Raw genomic sequence first — 20,091 nt, forward strand, 5'->3', positions numbered from 1 at the left:
GGAACCTGGCCCACCCCTAGAACGTCAAGCACGAGCTCAGGCCCCGCCTCTCCGAGGGCTTGTCCCGACCCTGCGCAGCGTTTAGGGTCTTCACGTTGCCGTTTTCCGTAAGGCCCCCTTCCTAAGGCTCCGCGGGTTTGTCCCGGCATCAGCCGCTCCACACTCTCTGCTTACTCCTTGGATCACCTAGACCCCCAGCTTCAACTTTTTCCCCCTGGCCCGCGAGCCTACGTGGTAGAACTCGAAACAAAAGCTTGCTAGGCAGACTTCAACATGCTTCCGATGCAGGACCCCAGCTCACAGCTTCAAGTTGGCCAGAGTTTGGGAGACTTTCCCCCGTTTGCTGAAGCCTGTTTCCGGTTTCTTCCCTAAATAACTGGAACTGCCAGGAATCACCGAGTCTGTGTGAAATGCCCTCCCCCTGCAGCCAATACTGCCAACTTTCTGTGACTTGGCGAATCCACTGGCCAAATGTATCACTGAGCCCCCCCCCGCCCGCCTCTCGCCAGTCCAACCAGCTTGCTGCTGGGAACTTTCCCTCCCAGCCTCCCACACGTCTTTGCTGGTGGGGCTGTGAGGCGGGCCGCATGCCTCAGCTGGCGTTCCAAGCGGCTGCCTTGACTCACCCAACAGCGTGAGTACCTGAAGAGTAAGTATGCCGAAGCCCAGCGCTGAGAGGGTGGGAGTGGGGCAGCGGTTGGACAGAAGGAACTTCCAGAGTGGGGTGCAGCCTGGAACTGCTGTAGGGAGCACTCCTGTCCTGGACAAACCTCAGAGGAGGAAAACACCCACCCTTATGGGCTGGTGAAACGCATTATTTCTGGAGAGAGGAAAAAAACTTCAAACCCTCTTGCTACTGATACAGTGCAGAGCCTGGCAAGTAGCAGGACTCAATGGTCATAAATTAGGAAGGAGGGGCAGAAAATCATGTCCAAAAAAACAAACACATTCCTTTATTTTGAGACAAAGAACACTGTATAAAAAAACTCCAGTTGTAGAAATCAGCATAGACACACATCAAGTTCATATACATTCCGTACTTGTGGGCCCTGCCCTTCAGGCTACAGACTAGGCATAGACTCTGCACGTGGGCACTGCCCTTACAGTTACACTTTTTTTTTTTTTTTACAGTTACACTCTTAAGAACAGGTTGGCACAGCCCCCCTGCTGGTGCAGCTCTGCGGAGTGACGTCCCAGGATGAGAGAGGATGCAGTGTCTGACTACAGACCTCCCTGTGGCAGCTCCACAGAGGCAAGTCCTGGGGGAGATGCTGGGTCAACCCAAGCAAGCATGCTGCTTCTGTCCCTGGCTCCCAAGCAGGAAACTGTCTCTTGCTCTTCCTTCAGAGCCATCCTGGCTCTCCATGGGAGGGGCATCTTTGCCAAGCTCAGTGTCCATCTTGTGACCCCCAAGCCCCTTCCAGTTCGGCTCCCACGGTGCCCTTAGGAGGCCATGTCCGTCCAGCTTGTTTCTTTGGCTTAAGGGCAGGAATGGCAGAGAGAAGACTGTCTCCACTTCTTTGTCCATCCCTCTGACGCGGACGTGGGAATGGCACTGTCAGGCTCTCTGACCTCCTTAGGGTTGAAACCCTAAATATCGACCCGTTTTGCGGCTGCTGGGGGGCAGCTTGAGCATGTGGTGGGAGTGGTTCCCAGGACTGGGGCCTTGGGAGGGGCCCCAGGTAGGTGAGGGAGGCCCGCCTGCCTCCTCAGCCTGGTTCCAGTCTTTACAATAGATGTGGTGCACACCCTCACGGGATTTGCAGCAGCAGGAATGGCAGGAGCAGCACAGCCCAGGCTAGTGGGAAGAGGCGAGGAGCGGCGCTGTGCCCGATGCTATGCAGAACCTGCACCTCCGGGTCATCTGCAAGACGAGAGGGCAAAGGCCTCCCAGGTGAGTGGCCCTACTGCTGGCACTGGCCCACAGTCCAGCGAGGTTCCCTCTGCCCCTGCCTGGCACAGGAGTCACTTTTTATACCCAGCCTCTTCAAGCAGACCCCGTTTTGTGCCCCAGGCCCAATTTGCTCCAGCCACCTACCTGCTGGAAGTCTCTTCTCTTGTGCATTGGGATGAGCCTGAGGGCTGTGAGCTGAAAGATAAGGGTGGTCATAGGTCAGGTAACTTGGTACACACAGGAAGCAAAGGAGTGGGAGTGCTGGCTGGACTGCGCAACGGGATTTCCCAACCATCCTAGATCTCTCGACCTGGCCCATGACAGGATGGAGAAAGAAGGCCCACAGGACCCTGACACTCACTGATTTTGCCAGCGATCATCACCTTCAGCCTCAAGCAACGGTCTTCCTGGTGGTGGATGGGCTTGGCTACAAAATAAATCCAGAGAGTTTTAAGGAAGGGAAACTTTGTTGGAAGAAAATATAAGCACAAATGCCTCTGGCCCTGCTTTCTCTTGGTCCCTACTCATTTTAATCCCTCTCCTCACTCTGATCTTTGATTCTCACCTTCCCCACCTCCCCAGAAAGTTTTTGCCCACTTTCTGCCCCAAGTTCAATCCAAATTCCCATTCTTGGGAATAACTCTTGACTTTCGAAGTGATGATATAAAGAACATAGACACTGTCCCTTCCCCACAGTCCGTTCTCCACTCCTCCTAGCCTGAAGTTGGGGTGACCGGAACAATATGCTCCACTTCCCCAGCCACCATGTCCTTGCTCTCCCTAAGCCCCCGATAGAGTGAGGCCTGGATCCGTTCTACACAAAGTTGATCTTACAGTTCCTAAAATCTGCCCTCAGGATAAAGTTCTTAGCACTTCTTGGGTCCCCATGCCCTAACCTGTGTACTTCTCCAGGCTCCTGTCTCCCCACTTCCAAGTGTCCCTCCTGCTCCAGTCAGTCTGAACCATTTGGAGTTCCCTGAGGATGTCATGCTGTCTTTGTACATGACCTCTTGTCTGCAGCTCCTCTGCTTGCCCTAAGCTCTTGGGTCATCTTCCCCAGGAAGCCTTCTATGAGGTGCACCCCCCTCCCCTAGACTGGCAGGTGTTCAAGTCATTTTCTCAGGGCCCCTGAGCTCATAGCTACCATATCGCCCTGTTCTAATGGTATTAATAGATGTATGTCCCTTTCTAGATTCTGGAGGACAGAGACCCTGCAGTGTTTTATTTATCTCTGTGACTATAGTGCCAAGCAGAGTGCCCAGGACACAGTAGCTCACTCTGCATTTGTAATGGGAATGAAGAAAAATAGAATTCAGGATTGGAAGGGGCTGTCTGCTGCTTGCCCCCCCACTAAGCATGTACTGAAGCGTGTATGTCATGTCAGGTGTGTCCCCGAGTACGTGGACCTGTGTGCATGCCTCCCGGGCACTCACAGATGTAGTAGTAGCTGTGTCCCTCTTTGAAATCCTTGCTGAGGGTAAACCCTGTGAAGCGGTGGAACTTCTCAGACAGCTTCTCCGGGCCATGCTTGGCTTTGGGACTCTTGCAGAACCAGCGGGCATGGTCCTTGGGTTGGGGTTGGCACAGCTGGTACTGCTCGTGCTCCACCAGGTACAGTGTGTACTGCTCCATGGCCGCATCTGGCACAGAGTTATCCTCGTAATGAGGACAGATGATGTCCAGGTAGTCATCTATCCGCACATGTACTGTGTAGTCCTCATTCCAAAACCTGGGCATGCGCAAAGGTGGAGAGAGTGGGCGGTCACTCAGAAGCCAGGCCAGAGCCTTTGAGCTTCCGAATACTTACATGACCCCTCACATTTCACACTGGACCCTACCCCAAAGATTTCTTAAAAAGTCTCAACTCCTAGTATTTACTGATCTTGATCTCTGATATATCTTTCCACTATCTCCAAACATTCCCCCCACCATCATTGTCTGCCACTAATCCTCTAAATAGCATCCACTTGGTATCTTTCAGGTACCAAAGCACTTCCCATAACCTCCCTGATATTTACCCAAGGATGGGCTTCTAAATATTTCCTCAGCAATATTTCTCCAACTCTGTTCTTCCACTTGTTCCTTTAAATGCTGTTAGGCTTCAATCTGAGACCCTACTGGCCCATTCAGTAATCAAAATCCACGTAATCTTTTCTCTTTCCCATGCTAGTGCTTGGCACCCAACGATCTGTTCTCACTTTTCTTACTCCTCTCATTTTCCCCTTGACCCACTGACTGTATCTCGTATTGTTCAACTCCCAATACCCAGGACATCCGCGCCCACAGATAATGCCCAGTCCTTTTAAGTTAAATTGCTTTCATCAATTCTTCCAGTCCCCTCAAATCCCCCCTTCTCAAGTCAGTGCTCAGCTCTCTTGGTCCACTTCTCTCAAAGCACCCCAAAACCTCTCTTGTCCTTTTGTCTCCAAAAGCCATACATTCACCTCCTGTGAAATGAGCTTTAGAGAAGGCCCTCCTTCTTGCCAAGGTGGAGCCAGCTCCCCTCCCCCAGCCCATTCCCCCCAGGGTCCACAGGCTCCAGCCTGACTGCCCACAGGCCCCTCCCCCACCCAGCTCTAGACACCTGGCTCCAGTCTGGGTGGGGTCCTGGGGGAAAAGGGCCTCCCCACCTCCTGCTTCCAAGCCGGTCAGCTTCTCCGAATCCCCCCAAACACTGCCAGCTAGAGACTCAGCAGAGTTGGCTGCCAACTTGCTTCAAACCAAAGCCAGGGGCATGGGGGGGGGGGGGCGGTGCGGGGCGGGGGTTAGGCCAAGAGGCCTCTAAGGTGGGCACCCACTGCCCAGTCAGCATGACCCTTAAGAGGCCTGGCCCTACAGGAGCATGCTAGCGCACTGGCTAGGCTTACCAAGGCCCTTCCCCCACTCTGGGGAAAAGAGAGAGAGAGAAAGAGGAGCAGAGAGAGGCTTTTAAAATTCCTCTCTGGAGAGATAAACATAGAAGCCATTTCAGAACAGGTATTTCAGCTCTGGGCCTGGCGTCTTTCCTCCATTCCCCGTGACGGGCACTGACTCATTCCTCATCTACCTCTGCCACCCGCCCCAGTATTCATGAGAACCTGTAAAAATTTCCCTCATCAAATGTGGTCAGCCCCCAGGACCCCAGGATGGCCCAGTGCCCACTTCAGGCAAAGGGAGCTGACAGGTCTGAATCGGAGGGGGTGTTCCTGTCCCTGGAGTACTAAGGAGGCCAGCACACAGTTCAGGCGGCACTGCCCTTCTTCCCACGCTGCCCCCTGCCTGGGGCCTGGAGATCCCAGGGCTGATGCCCACCGCCCTGAGTCACCCCTGCCAGCCTCACACCCGCCCAGCTCACTGCCACCTCATCTTTACCCTCGGGCTGGGCCTGGCTTGGCTGCTTGTGGGCTGCTCTGGGCTGGTTTTCCTTTAGTCCTGGGCAGAGTAGTGTGTGTGTCTAGATGGACAGGGCAGAAGCTGAGTTGGGTGGGTGCACCCATCACCCTCCTCCTGGGGGTACAATCTGCTTCACTTAGCACTCCTTTGACTCTTGCTCACTATCTGGGAAAGGGGGGCAGCGGCGTCAGGGAAGGCGGAGAGGGGGGGCAAGGAAGAGGCTCCTTCCTGAAAGAGAGGAAACCTGGGAGCTTGGGAACGGAAAAGGCCAGGGTCCTCCCCCTACTCACGGCTTCCTGTCCCCTCCTCCTCCTGCAGCCAACACCTGGGATGGGCATAAACAGGGACTTTGCTCTCTCCCTCTAGGACAAGACTGGGTCAAAGAAGCAAAGAACAGACTGCAAGGGGTGAGATGGGGGAGCGCTGACTACAGTCCTATCAGACCCATGGGCAAGAGGGCATTGCCCCCTTGGCTTGGCAGGTAGCTGTCTGTTCCCTCCCTCCCCAACAGACCCCCCACCAGGCAATGCTGCCCCAAGGTCAGAGGAAACTGGCACAATCTATTTCTCAAGGGGAGTGGGGGGTAGGCTGCTGGGGCTGGGGGTGGCCCAGCTGAGTGGAGTGTTTTCCCTGATCCCAAGTTGCCCAGCTCTCCTCTCCTTACTCCACCCTACCCACCTCTCCTGTTTTCCCACAGATATTGTTCCCCTAACTTCAGAAAACTCAAGAACAAAGAATCTGATGGGAGCTTCTTCCTCCCAGTACCATTTGCCTCACAGCCCTAAAAATGCCCAGGAGAAATTAACTCCTTCCTGCCCAGAGCCCTTTGTAACCCTTTTAACCCCTTCCTGTCCTCCGGAACCATCCCTATGACCTCTGCCTCTCCCCTTCTTTTCAGTTTTACTACCTGAACCTCAGACACAGGTGACTCCTTCAAGCCTACCCACACACAGCCTATGCCTCACTCCTGCCACCTCAGAAGATCCTTAGGGGGGGCATTCCAGGGACACCTTAAAATCAGAATAAACACTGAATTCAGGCAAGCCCAGGTCCCTCCTGAAGGGTCTTTCCAGGATTACTGTAAGAAATGTTCTTACTCCGGATGTCAAGACCTGTCAGTGTAGGTAAATGCCCAAATACATAGAGGTCTTTGTGGTGGAAGGGCTTAGAATAAGAGCCCTGAAGGTCAGAGAGAGTGCCCCTGCCAGAGGCAGGAAGTGTTCAGCATCGAAAGGACTAACAGTCTAAAGGATGTAGAGTAACAGACAAGTTACAGCTCAGTTTAGCTCAAGCAGACAGATCTTTTACTACACAGACACTCCTAAGACACGGGAGCAGACTAATCCTCAGGAGCCTTCCTTACCCTTCCAGTTAATCCCTCTTGGCTTCCCCCTTGCATACGTCCAGTCTCCTCCCTTTGGTTATGGCGGGTCCAAAGCACAGCTTGTACCCACCACCAATGAATGAAAGGGAATGCAAACGGGCACACACTCCGAGGCCGATTGACAATTGTAAGTCATATAACAGCAGGCTGTGTTGTTTTTGTCTTCCCGTAATTTGGTCTGTTACACTTAGATGTAGAATATTCATAAGCTCTTACTGGGCTCCTAACTGCCTAAGGTTACTTGGAGAAGCCCCTGTGGTTATTTTGTATCCACTGTGTGCCTAGGGCGCATGTGCAGGCGTTGAAAGGTCTCTGTGGTTTTTTTGTAGCACATCAGTGAGCTCTCCTGGGTGTGTCTGGGATGGATTTTAGAGATCAGCTTGCATCCCTTTCAGCGACGCCTCCCGGTGTTGCTCATGTCTAACTTCCCACCTAACAGAAGTAACAGCTGTAGCAGAGGGAAGGAAAAGAGGGGCAGAGACCGTACGGTGCAAGCAGATGCGGGCAGGGCCCTGCCCTGGGGTGGAACTCCCGGTTATGGGCGAGAAGAAAATCTATGGGAGCCCTCCCGCCGCTGGTCACCTCCCCAAGACTCAGGTTAGGGGCCGGGCGGGACAGTTAACCTGGAGAGGGGGAGCGGTGCCAACCGGGCGTCCAGGCTGTCGGCCGGTGACTCGGGCTTACTTGGGGTTTGAACTGTTCCAGAAGACGGTGTGGCGGTTAGCAGCGGCCAGACTGCAGCACAGACCCAAGAGAGAGGCCCAGAAGAACTCCATAGCGCGGGGCCTGGCCAGGCCGGGCGGGGACGAGGGGGTCCTCCGAGTCTGGATTCCCGCAGGGTTTCTCGGCAGCGCAGTCAGCACGGCGCTCGCAGCTCTGGCCCCTCCGCCGCGCGACTCCGCCTTTTGGGCAGGCGCCGCCCGACACCCCGCCCCGCCCCCGCCCCGCCCGGCGCGAGGCTGCCCGGGGCTTGGGGGCTGGGGAGGTGGAGGAGGGGAGGGCAGGGGGAGGGGAGCGGAGCGCGCACCTCTGCTCGGTAAATCTGCTCGGCGCTGTGTTTGCTCACTCGTGGGTCCGCGTGAAGCTTTGTGGGTCTGTGTCCCGGGCGCAGTCGCGTGCGGGAGAAGGGAACGCATTCCACATGCGGGTCTGCGAACTTGCGGGTGCCTGGCTGGCGACGCGACGCGCCGATCTTGGCGGGTGCGAGGTTGTGGACAGGTCCCGCGCTTTTCCCGAGCCTTGTACGCCCGGGCTCGGGCGCCCGCGTTCCCACACTTTCCTCCTACCCACCCCCTTCCCGGACTCTGTGCTCGGCTGCCCCTCCCCACACACGAGGCTGTTTGTTTTTGTTGGGTTTGTCAATGTTGTCTTTGTTCGGGAGATTGTGTCATCGCCTAGATGCCGGGAATAAAGTGCGACCCTGTGTGTGATCAAGTGTGTAACGTGTGCGGCTAGGGCTAAGGGCGCCTCTGACCGTCAGTGCCTGTGAGAAGGAGGAACAAGGGATCGTGGGCCCCCGAGGGGGTTCGCTCTTGTTCCTAGGGCTCCAAAGGGCACTAGTGACCTGTGTGTGTGTGCGCGCGCCAACACGTGTGTACCATGAGAACAGACTTTGAACATGGACTGAGAATCTCGGCCTGAAGGGTGACAAACTGAAACCACACATGTGCATCTGGCATGTGTAAATACGTGTGATGGCGCGCAAGCGTGAAAGCGTTTGTGAGTAGTATCACAGCCGCGTGTGGGGAAGCGTGTGAAACTTTGACGAACGTATGCTAATGTCTGTGAACAGTGTGTGAAGAGGAGGGGGAAACGTGCACTAGCGAGCCGGGGCTGCGGGTTGAAGGCCCGGAAACGGTGTTTGTGCGCGGCGTCCCAGGCTGGGCGGCGGCTGTGTCTGGCCCAGTTTGGGCTGGGTCTTCCAGTCCGTCGGGCCCCAGTATCCAACTCGGCCCCCTCCCCCCGAGCCGTGTAAACAAACCCGCTGGAATTCGCCTCTCGGGGCTCCTCTCTCCGCCGGGGTCTGCTGCCGTCTGGAGCTGGGGATTGGGGGGTGGGTGTCTGCCTCACAGCTCTCGGGGCGGAGAGGGCGGGCAGGTGTTTGATTAGGGGGGTGTGTGTGTGAGAGAGAGAGAGAATCTGGAGCTGGAGGTCCCAGTGCTGTGTGCCTGCGTGCCTTTGGTGGTTCCTGTGTGCGATTGTGTGACTCTTTATATGCCCGCCCAGAGTTGATTTTGAGAGTCTGTGTGCACCCCTGGCCAGCCCTTCCACGCGGCTGCGCAAAGCGGGAAGCTGCAGACCCGCCCCCCCTCCGCCTCTCCCCGCTCTTCCCAGAGAAGCTCGGGCCCAGCTTCCCCAGTTCCCAAGCTGTTTCATCCTCTTCTTTTACGGCCAGGCCTGGCCACAACGCCTGTAATTACCGGGGCTGTGTGTGGGGGGGGGGGGGGGGGGGATGCCGGGACGCCGCGGCTAGTCCGGCGCTGACCCCTGCCGGGGAGGAGCCTGGGGTTGAGGGAGGGCCCGGGCGGATCCCACCCCGCGTGGGGCTCAGGCTGCTAGAGGCCCGACTCATTTCGATTCGTCGCGCGTAGGATAAATATTTACCTCCGCGCGGATTAGGTATTTGGCCGGGTAACCCTACGGCCAGGTCCGGGGCAGGCTTTGCGCAAGGCCCCCACCCCCTCGCACGCACCTGCCCCAGGCGACGTGCCCAGCCACGCGTTTATCCCAGGTGCAGCCACCCCTCCCGCCGGGGCCGAAGTCTACCCGCCGACCAGCCCCAGGGCAATGCACCTCACGCGCGTTTTGCTCACTTGGGAGGACACCTGGGTGTCGTCCACTCACGTGTCCCCGGCGAGATACTACCCCCCACCCCCACCCCCCGCTCTTGTCCCGTAGGCTCGAAGTCCCACGAGGGCAGGGGTTTTTGCTTGTTCACTGCTGTATTGCCAGCGCCCGGCATAGCCCCTAGCACACGTAGTAGGCGGTCAAGAAATATTTGTTGAGTAAGTGAAATCACTATTCAGTATTACTTCTGCAAGACGTACTTCTCTGAAAAGAAACCAGAAAGGTTAGAGGAGGAAGGGGTGATGGTGATTCTTCAGAGAGGGTGGTCCACAACTGCCCCCTGGAGGAGGAGGTTTGGGGCACATCCCCCCTCCCCAGTTTTTTTGACTGGGATTTCTGGGCGGGAACGTGTGGGGTCCCTGGGCTGCGCAGCTCAGACCGGGCAGGTTCGGGCTCGCTCGGCCCAGCCCGGCGGGGCCACGTCCGTTCCCGCCCTGCCTGCGTCTAGGACTGGAGCAACCCGGGTGGAGAAGAGGTGGGGGGAAATTTTGGGCACACGAACGGAACGCGGAGCCCTCTTTCCCCAGCTTGGCACTGCCCCCCAACATTCTCTCTTAAGGGTTGGAGCTCATCACTCTTCTATTCCTGGGTTTGTGGGTACGGGGATCTTTCATGCGAACTAATGGGGCGCCTCTAGATCCTGGCTGTTGTGATGAACACGGAGGATAAGGGTGCGTTTAGGATAAAACCGTTGCCCTTGGTTAATTCTTAGGCCACTAGGGGAAACAGACAAGCCACCATTTATCAGCAAACTTGCTAAGTGGAAAAGCCGAGATTGCCGAGCCACAATGCGCACTTGTGCTGCCTGGACACTTCGAGAGCCGCTGCGACACCTGGTGGGCTGGGAGGAAAGTTGCAGGCACTGAGCGATCCAGACCGAGACGGCAGAAAGGACTTTGGCTCGGAGACAGACCTGCAGACCAAGTTAGCCCGGTGCCCTCCCTCGTCGCAGCCCCCAGCCTGCCCAGGCGGGTCTAGTCTTGGTTCTTGCTTTGGGTTACCTCTCACCACAAAGTCGTGCGCCTGTGTTGGCTCTCAGCACCGCCACCCTCAGGCGAACATCTGGGCTCAGTGGCGGGAGCTGTCTGAGGTGTCTGTCTGTCTGCCTGCCTGTCTGGGAAATTCCCCTTATGAGTCCTTTCTGGGAATTCCTCAGAGACAAGATTAACTCTCTGAGTGCCCTGGGGGAGGCCTGGCCTCTGGAGGGAGGTGCTGTCCACCTGTGGGGGCACTGTTGGCCTGGAGGTACCATTTCCAGTGTGGAACAGGCAGAGCTACTTGATTGCTACTCCCTTGCTGAGCACCCTGTGGTTTGGGATAGGGAAGGACCAAACCACAAGGCCCTGGGGCACAGCTAACCTGGCCCAACCTCTAAGAGCATCACTGGGCAGTGGGGTGATGGGGAGGGTGCAGGGAAGGTGATCCTGAGCTTGGAGCAGCCTCTGCCCCACTCCCCACATCTTTAAAGAAAAACAAAGGGTATGTTTCCCATTTTATTAGTGATATGTGTGTGTGTTTTTCAAAAGTTGAAAAAGAGAACAGGAGAATAAGGGGAGCTACCAGCTACTGTGAATATCTTCAACCCTTCCCTGCCAGCCTTTAGTCTGTGAGGTTTTGTTTCTTTGTCTTTAGGAATTGTGTTAAATATGATTCACTTCTATTGTGTAATCTTTTTCTGCCCTTTAACTTTATGACAGAAGATATTTTCATGTATAACCTCTTTATAAACAGTATTTTTAACCACAGCATAGTGTTTCTTTGAATGGTTCAGAGATTGCTGTTGTAATGGGGCAGAGTAGAGATAAATAAACACATCCCCACATTCAAGTACTCCTCAGCCACTGAGCAATTGAGTTGATTGTTTCCTAGAACTTGCAAATAACTCTGAGGTTGACTTTCATTCAACAAATTCTTCTGGCACATCTGCTCTGGACCAGACTCTGAACTGGGGCTGAATCCTCAGTGGAGGACAGTAGGTGAGGGCCCTCCTCTACTGGAGCTTACAGTTTCAGATGATACCTGGGCATAAGATTATCTGGATTTTGGAGAATTTCATGGATATGTGTGTGTGCTACATCACTTCAATTGTGTCCAACTCTAAACAACCCTGTGGACTGCAGCCTTCCAGGCTCCTCTCTCCATGGGATTCTCCAGGAAGAGTATTGGAGTGGGTTGCTGTGCCCTCCTCCAGGGCACCTTTCCAACCCAGGGATAGAACTCTTGGGAAATACTTTTGATATTGCCAAACCAAACCAGATTCTTTTGGCTACTAGTCTAGTTCTCTTAACTGAGGGCCAGAACCTAATGGATCTATTTTCCTCTACATCCAACTCAAAAGGGGGCCAAACTCTGTGGGAGAAGATGGAATTCTCCCCTCCGGAGTCCCCTGCAGGGAAAAGGAGATTGGGCAGGATGGGGAGTGGGAGGGAGATGGGAGGAGCAGTGTTAAGGAAGATAGGACCAGAATTTCTGCCTAGAAAGCAACAGGAAGTTTTTTTTAAATGCTGCCTCTTCCACCAAAAATTAATTAGTCACTTACATCAACTTCTGTACTGGGAAGTCCTGGGGGCTCTGAAACATATCTTTGTCCCAAAGGAATCTAATCTACTTGCAGATATATACTGAGAATATAAAATAAGGATTATAGTAGAGGTATAAATGGAACAACAGGCCGTGGGATTACAGAGGAGGATGTTTCTTTGGGGTCAGGAGTGCTTCACAAGGAAGGGGATATATATGTTTTTTCCTCTGCCTGCCTTTGAGTCTTTGCCAACCTGGCTGATTCCGGAGGAGATATTTGAAATGGGTTTTGAAAGATAAGTAGGCATTCACATTCAGGGATAAGGGAACAAGAAGCATAAGTAGAGAGGTGAGAGTTGTGCAGTGAATACTCAGGTATAGCTAAAATTACAGAATGGGTCTGGGGCAGTGTGGCAGGAGATGGAAGCAGAAAGTGGTTTGGGGCCATGCTGCCAAGGGCCTTAAATGCCATGCCCAGGATTGTGAGCATTATTCTGTAGTCCATAGATGCTCAAGTAGGAAACATAATCAGATTTGTATTTTAGGAAAATCACTGCAGATAACAGACTGTGGGTAGAAGAGGAAGCTCAGAGGCAGGGGTGCTGGTTAGGCCCAAGCTGCGGGAGTTCTGGCGGGAGCGAGGAGGGGCAGAGAGGGGAGAGCAGAGGGCAGACTAGACAGAGTTGGAGGAGCCACGGGCGGGAGACAGGGAGGAGTCTGGGATGGCTGGCGGGTGGAAGTGCCGCTGACATAAAGGACATGGAGGCCAGGGGCAGACCTGGGAGGGACAAATGAAGAGGAATGTTTTGGACATTGTATCTTTAGGAGTGATTTTGGCTGCATAACGGAACGCCCAACTTCTAGTGGTTTAAACAAGAAGTTTTGGGACCTCTCTGCAGGTCCAGTCATTAGAATTTGGCGCTTTCACTGCCATGGCCCAGATTTGTTCTCTGATCCGGAAACTAAAATTTCACAAGCTGCATGGCGTGGCCAAAAATAATAATAAAAAGATGGTTTATGTTTCCCCCACACCAAAGTCTTCTGATGTGGGTCAGCAGCTCAACAGTGTCATTAAAGACGCAGTGCTCTCTGCCTCTCTGCTCGGCTGTCCTCATGACTCTGGTTACGGGATGACTATATTAGAGCTACATTCGAGCTGCAGGAGCCACAGGATGAAGGGGTGGGAGCAAGAGAGTTTCTCTTCCTAAGGAGCTCTTTTTATCTGATAAGAAAATCTAGCAGCTTTCTAGACAATTTACTCTCAGGGGACAGAGCTGTGTCCATGGCTACACCAGCATCTGTGAAGGAGAAGCGACTGTTCTGAAGGGCTGGGGCTGAGCCTGGGGCCCCTCCCCCAAATGGAATCTGCTCTGTTCCCCGAAGAAACAGGGGTCTTGTTAGCCTGGGAGCAGGGATGAGCACTCAACAGTGCTCATGTTGCATTTGAGGGGTCATTGGAATTTCCAGGTGGAGGTGTCTAAGGGCAGCAGTGGGGGATGGGAGCCAGGAATCCTTGCCCTGTGATCCTAACTGGAAAGAAATTCTTCCTTCCTAGCTACTCAGCCTGGGTTTTCCGGGGTAGAAAAGCCAGGTGAGGGTGGGCAGGAAGACATTCACCCCCAACGCAGCTGATGATAAACCTCATTTCTACTCCTCTGCCCGCCTATACCTCCCTTCTCCCCAGTCTTTCACTAGAGCATAGTGTAAAAGCAGGAGTTTAGACACTTTTATTTCAGAGGTATTACTTTTCTCTTTCCCCAGACGTATTATTTTTATGTAACTTTTTTTTTCTAATTATGGAAGAAATACATGATCAATGCAGAAAACTTGGAGAAGCACAAATGAAAAACAAAATACTCATAGAAGTTAAGTCTTAGGAGCAAGCACACTTCACAGTTCTTTCCCCCATGGCTCTGGAAATTTTTATGGTAAATATGTTGGAGAGGTTATAGTTTAATGCCCGTGTGACGGCCAGCTCGGAACCCCTTACGTTTGTGTAACATTTTACGATCTTCCAGTGTTTTCAGCTGTGTATTTTATCACGTACTATTCCACCTTTATAGACTCCTACACATTTTAAGGCGGGCAAAGGCCATCACTGACTAGTTGAGGAAACTGAGGCTCGGAAAGATGATGGTATTCAGCATCCAGAGGGCAGGGGTAGCCTCAGTAGGGCTGGGTTCACACCACCTTATTCCTTCCCCACACCTCATTGTCCAACTGTCCTGGGTATAAAGGAAAAGCCCTGGGCCCAAAGTGCTGAATTTGCTGTGGGCAAATGGAGGGGAGTTTGTATGGAGAAGGGAAAGGAAGAGGGTGGAGAAGGGCAGCTCCTTCCCTCCCCAGAGCCCTTGGGGAGAGGGAGGTGAGAGGGGAGGGGCCCAGTCTTCCGGGTCTGCAGCCCGCCCTGGCCTGTCCCTGCAGGCAGTAGATGTCCAGATAATGGCTCACTTTTCACTTCACCAAACATTTTTTAAGGTCAGGTGTTTGTTTATCAGGTACTCTGTTGGGCACTGCAGGGGCTTCCGAGGTAGCTCAGTGGTAAAGAACTCGCCTGCCAATGCAGGAGACAGAAGATGTGGGTTTGATCTCTCAGTCGGGAAGATCCCCTGGAGAAGGGAATGGCTAACCCCTCCAGTATTCTTGCCTGGAGAATCCCATGGACAGAGGAGCCTGGCGGGCTACAGTCCATGGGGTGGCAAAGAGTCAGACATGACTGAGTGACTAAGCAGTGAGGTACTGCAGGGAAAGCTGGATAAGGCAACCTGTGAGCAGGGGAGCAGTGCCCTCGAGAGCTGGGTCTGAGTCCTAGCTGTGAAAACCTGGAAAAGATGTTTGATGACACAGAGCCTCCATTGTTTTCATCTGTAAAATGGGGGCAGGAGTGCTTTTTTTCCCTGGAATTATCATTTGGATCAAAGGAAATAACAGCTGTGAGGGGCCTGGTGGGGACCAGACTGTCAGTAAGGACTGGTGTGTGTTTTTCTTTACCTGGGCTGACTGGGGAGAAATGTGCTGTGAAGAGATGGAGGTGAAGAGCAGGAGCCTTCAGGATCCAGGAAAGGCAAGGTGGGAGGAGTCTTAGGAACACAAATATTTGTTCTGCCAGGCAGTACTTGACAAATGCCCGAGGGACACAGCAGCCAAGAGCTCTGAGGTGCAGGGGGGCAGAGGTGAATGGGGGAAAAAATCCTTTTGAGGGTTCCCCAGGTAGAGATGGTGGGCAAGGGCATTCCATGCCCAGGGAGACAATACGGGCCCCTCTCCCCTGATCTGCAGGGGCAAGGGGAAGGAGACGGGGAGAGAATCTGTCCCCTTCCATGTTCTTTATTGCTCCTCCGGCTCCATCTTGTCCCCTCCTTCACCCTCTTCATCCACTGACTGTGGGTCAGTCACTGCTGGGTCCTAGGGATCCTGAGCTGGGTCTTAAAGAGGTGTAGGGATTGATGGGGGAAAGGCACGCAGCATGGGAGGGTGACACAGCTCGGGGCTGGGCACAGGGAAGGCGGCTGGAACCACGCGGAGAGGAGGGGCAGGAGTGGGCATATCTCGGGAATATAGGCGGAAAGTGGTAAATACCTCAGGGTGTGCTTCTGGTGCCCTCTGACCCAGTGCTGTGTGACTGAAGAAAGAGCTCCTCACGTGGGTGTGAGTCCCCGTGTCGGGAGGAGTCTGGACAGACATCCTGGAGGAGGGCCTGTGGTGGTGTGGCTCACAGGGAAACTGCTTTTAACTGGACTTAGGACAGTCCAGACTGGGCTGGAGCAGGCGAACCCAGTATGGCCTCAGAGACAAGCGGAGGGGGTTGTATTTCCTTGGGGAATCCACCCTAGCCTGAGGGAAGGCAGAGAGAGAGGGGAGGTTTGGAGACCTGAGAGTGGATAGTGGGCAGGTTGCCCTGGGAAGAATAACATCAGCTCGCGTTTATGAACATGTTTTCCATCCCAGGCTCATTGGAAGCACTTTGTGTACATTAAACCCTTACACCTCACAATCATCATAAGAGATCAGGAGTATTATCATCCCTTCATTTTACAAATGAGCGAAGTGAAAGCGCAGAGAAGTTCCTAACTTCCCCAGGTCACACAGCTAGTGAGTGGTGAAGCCAGAATCTGAATCAAGGCAGTCCGGCCGGTCGGTCCCGATTTAACCACTGCACCATACTGTCCCACTGTTTTTAGAGAGAGGCCATTAGTGCAGCTCACTGGGTCACAGAGAGAGGCAAGACCACTCTGGAAATTAGCTCTGCACGACATAGCAGCTGTGTGGAGGCGGCAGAAAGACAGAGTTGTTAGTTCAGCATGTGGAGCCCAGGTGGGAGGCAGGGCCATGAAAGCCTCCAGATAAAACCCTTGCTCTCCCAGTCTTTTCTGTTAGAGCTCGGTCAATGAGGTGCTTCAACCCAGGCCTCTTGCTATGTATAAAGGAAGGACCCAGAGATGTGAGGAGTTAGAATTCATTTTTTCTTAGACCCTTCCTTTAATCCTGGCTGTAGTTCTCTACGTTGGGCTGCCCCATGTACTTTGATCCCTGCCCATCTCCCAAGGTAGGTTCCCAGCCTTTCCGTCTATTGTGTGAACTACTGGAATTCCTTCCAATAAATCATTTTTTCTGCTTTAAGTACAGTCAGTTTCTGTCACTGGCAAGCCAGAACCTGGATGGGTACAGAGCGAGTTGCTGATGATAACAGGGTCTAAAGCCTGGGAGACTAGAAGGGTCATTTGCTGTTGTGTGCTTTGGGGGACGTTCTGTTTCAGGAGGTTAAGTTTAAAGTGCTTGGAAAAGCCTGGAGAATGGATTGAGAAGAAGTTTCTTACTAGGGACTGAGCCTGAGGACAGTGCTTTGAGCTAGAAATGTGGTGATGAAGCAGAGGATTAGGGTTTGAAGTCCTGGAATTGATGTGAGAGAGTGGAGAGCTGACTTGAACAGTGCCTGCAGGGAGCCAGGCAGGAATCATGAAAGAGTGAGGGACCCCAGGTTTATTTGTCAGGAAGGCCAAATACAGGCTTCAGGCGAGCATCCCATCACTGTAGTCATCCCCGAAGAAGGAGAACATCTTTAATGTTTCAGTAAGAGCACAAGGAGAACTCGCATTGTCTTCATTGGGTCACATTCCCATCCCCAGACCAATCCCTGTGGCTGGGGGCTACGTGCTGCGGCAGGCTGGGACAGGCTGGGACAGGCTCAAGACACTGGCTGGCTAACAGACCTGGGAGGTGGACAGGATGAAGCGCGGGGTCCCACAGGAAAACTGGGCTTCTGTTCCCAGAAGGGAAAATGGAAGCTGGGCAAGCACACAAGCAGATGTCCTCAAGAGGAGCTTGGTAGCTTGAGAGGTTTTCAGAATGGAGGGAAGGATCTTTTTTGGATGAAGAAATCTGGGCCCGGTTATAGATAAAGAGAAGAAAACTATTGGAGAGGGCCTGGAAATACATTGTGGAAACTGAAGAAGCAGGCCCCAGGAAGGATGTGTGGGGATGGGGTTCAGGAAGGAGGGTAGGAGTTCGTCTTGGCCAAGGGAGGAACAGCTATTTGTGAGTGGAGGCAGGTAGGGAGATAACGGTGGGAAGAGGCTGAGAGGTATTGGAAGGAAGTTGTGAGATCCTGTTCCCAGGCCTCACCCAGGCTAAGAGCTTGGGCTTTGGAGGCTGATTATAGAGATTCAAATTCTAACTCTGTCACTTAGTAGGATGTGACCCTGCTGCCTCAGTTTCCTCTTTTAATTCAATGAGGATGATAATAACAGGGCCCACCCACAGGATCACGGAGAGGATTAAATGAGATAATGTATGCAAAGTACTTAGAAAAGCTGGTGTGTCTGGCATATGGAAAAACCTCAGGATTAGCTATTATGATGGTAATTATTATGATTTCTATTACAGAGGGCTCACAGTGACAGTAATGAATTCCAGCACAACTGGCTCTGGCTCCTACCTGCTGACATTGGACCTCCAGCCCCCTGCCAAGTCCCCCTCAAATATTGCTGATGGTCCCCACAGGCCGTTGCACGTGGGCTCATCATCGTGTCTGTGCGCGCTGCGCGGCAGATGTTCTGCTGGGTGCAGGGTTTTTCTGCTGGTGGGGTGTGGGGCGGCAGGCATCTCCCTCTCCTCTCCAGTGTCACCTCCATCAGGGGATCGGGAAGGTCCCTGAGAAAGGCCGCTGGCGTCTCCACGTGATGTTTGGTGAGTCAGTTCTTCAGTTTTCATTCCGCAACTACTTCCGTCTATGAGGCCCGACAGGCTTCCCTGGGGCTAGACTGAGGATGGTTGGCATATTCGCCACCTTGCCATATGCCTCTCTGAGGACAGAAGCTTTGCCACGAAGCCTTTGGGGAGCTTGTTCAGCCCCTCCAGCAAGGGCCCTCCTGTGAGGTGTTCTCTCCCGGCTGCTTGGTGATTGCCAGCCCCCGTGCACACACAAGGCTCTTGGTGAGTGACCTCCTGCAGCCCCTCCTGCCACAGCAGCCCAGCCCAGCCCCTCAGCAGAAAGCTCAGGCAAAGAGCTCTGCCCCGGGCCAGGGCAGCCAAGGATAAGGGTGAGGGGGCCGAGGACACAGCTGTCAATCCCCGGCACCAGGCAGAGCTGGGCCCCTGGCAAGGCGGGTGGGGGTGGGCCCTGTCTCCAGTTCTGTGCTCAGCTTAGTCTCCAGAGGCCTGGAATCAGCCCCGAGGCACCAAGGCCCTTTGTTGTTGTTCGGTCACTAAGTGTCTGTGTCAGAAGCACACCAGGCTTCCCTGTCCCTCACTATCTCCCTTATCAAAGGCCCTTATCAAACCCAGTTATCTGTCTTCTGCCCCCACCCTTCTACTAGGTAAGGACAGACCCGAGACCTCCTCCTCCCTCCGCCTAGTCTCTGTCTCTTCCCACACTCCTGTTTTAAACAGAACTCTCTCCTCCTTGTCCTTCCAAAAAAGAAAAAAAAAAAAAAATCCCCACGTGTCATTAGGTGTACCTGGGTCCTCTGTAGACGTGGAGAAGGGGAGGGTGCTGGGAGGGAGGCAGTGCCTGACACCACCCAGCCGGTGACAGTGCCCCTCCAGAAAAGGTTAATTAACCTTCAGCTCAGTTTAGTTGCTCAGTCACATCCCACTCTTTGTGACATCATGGACTGCAGCCCCAGGCCTCCCTGTCCATCACCAACTCCTGGAGCTTGCTCAAACTCATGTCCATTGAGTCGGTGATGCCACCCAACCATCTCATGCTCTGTCGTCCCCTTCTCCTCCTGCCTTCAATCTTTCCTAGGATCAGGGTCTTTTCCAATGAATCAAGGTCTTTTCTAATTGACTTTAGAACCGGTAGGTACTCTACAGGGACGGAAAGTAGCTCTGTGGTTTCCTGGGATAGGGGCTGAGGGCAGGGCTGGGGATACTGACTGGAAGAGAGGCATGAAGGAACTCTCTTGGGAGATAGAAATGTTCTTTATCTTGACTGGGTGGTGATTACAGGGATTGACTTAAAGTCAATCATATGACTATTATTGTGTGCAAATTATACTTCTCTAAAGGTGATTAAAAGGGCTTCTCTGCTGGCTCAGTGGTAAAGAATCCACTTGCCAATGCAAGGGATGTTGGTTTGATCCCTGGGTTGGGACGGTCCCCTGGAGAAGGAAATGACAACCCACTCCCATATTCTTGCTGGGGTAATCTCATGGACAGAGGAACCTGGCAGGCTATAGTCCATGGGGTCACAAAGAGTCAGACATGATTGAGTGACTGAATAAAGAGAACAACAAGGGTGATTAAAAAATACAACAAATAACAGCCAAGTTAACTGGAGACTCTGGTTTGTGAACCAGTGAGAGGGACAGTAAATGAAGCAGCCAGGGGGGCTCCTGAGGGGCTCCTGCAGATAAAGACACTGGGCCAGAAGCTGGGGGACTGAGAGGGGTTCGTCTCAGCCAGCACCCTCCAGGTGCCCCAGCCTCTGCTCTGAGGTCCTTTCCTTTGCCCACAGCCACCCTCATTCATTCTAGGAACTGTCCAACTCATAGTAGGAAACTATATCCTTGAGAAGTTTCCTCATAAGTCTACCAGGAGCCTGATAAATAGTTTTGTCCTGGGATGCTTGTGT

At 53.5% G+C, this 20,091-nt stretch overlaps 1 protein-coding gene and 1 long non-coding RNA gene across 2 annotated transcripts; one reads left to right on the forward strand and one right to left on the reverse strand.

Moving 5' to 3' along the window:
- Positions 1–930: 930 nt before the first annotated feature.
- EFNA1 (ephrin A1) lies at positions 931–7,504 on the reverse strand. The gene is made up of 5 exons (XM_019953885.2): positions 7,335–7,504; positions 3,328–3,623; positions 2,256–2,321; positions 2,039–2,089; positions 931–1,864 (listed from the first exon to the last, which is right to left on the reverse strand). The coding sequence occupies exons 1-5, from the start codon at positions 7,424–7,426 to the stop codon at positions 1,752–1,754; spliced, it is 618 nt and encodes a 205-aa protein (XP_019809444.1). The 5' UTR covers positions 7,427–7,504; the 3' UTR covers positions 931–1,751.
- Positions 1,765–17,894, forward strand: LOC109553770 (uncharacterized). The gene is made up of 3 exons (XR_011565454.1): positions 1,765–1,894; positions 5,633–9,062; positions 10,210–17,894. It is a non-coding gene; the product is annotated as an uncharacterized lncRNA (long non-coding RNA).
- Positions 17,895–20,091: the final 2,197 nt, after the last annotated feature.

The sequence above is a fragment of the Bos indicus genome, chromosome 3 (genome assembly GCF_029378745.1).
Source record: "Bos indicus isolate NIAB-ARS_2022 breed Sahiwal x Tharparkar chromosome 3, NIAB-ARS_B.indTharparkar_mat_pri_1.0, whole genome shotgun sequence".
In the NCBI taxonomy this organism is placed as follows: Eukaryota; Metazoa; Chordata; class Mammalia; order Artiodactyla; family Bovidae; genus Bos; species Bos indicus.

Coding starts and splice junctions, on each gene's coding strand:
- EFNA1 (XM_019953885.2), bottom strand. CDS start 7,426: ATGGAGTTCTTCTGGGCCTCTCTCTTGGGTCTGTGCTGCAGTCTGGCC. Junction 3,624..7,334: donor TGGAACAGTTCAAACCCCAA/GTAAGCCCGAGT, acceptor GCGCATGCCCAG/GTTTTGGAATGAGGACTACA. Junction 2,322..3,327: donor ACACAGCTACTACTACATCT/GTGAGTGCCCGG, acceptor TTTATTTTGTAG/CCAAGCCCATCCACCACCAG.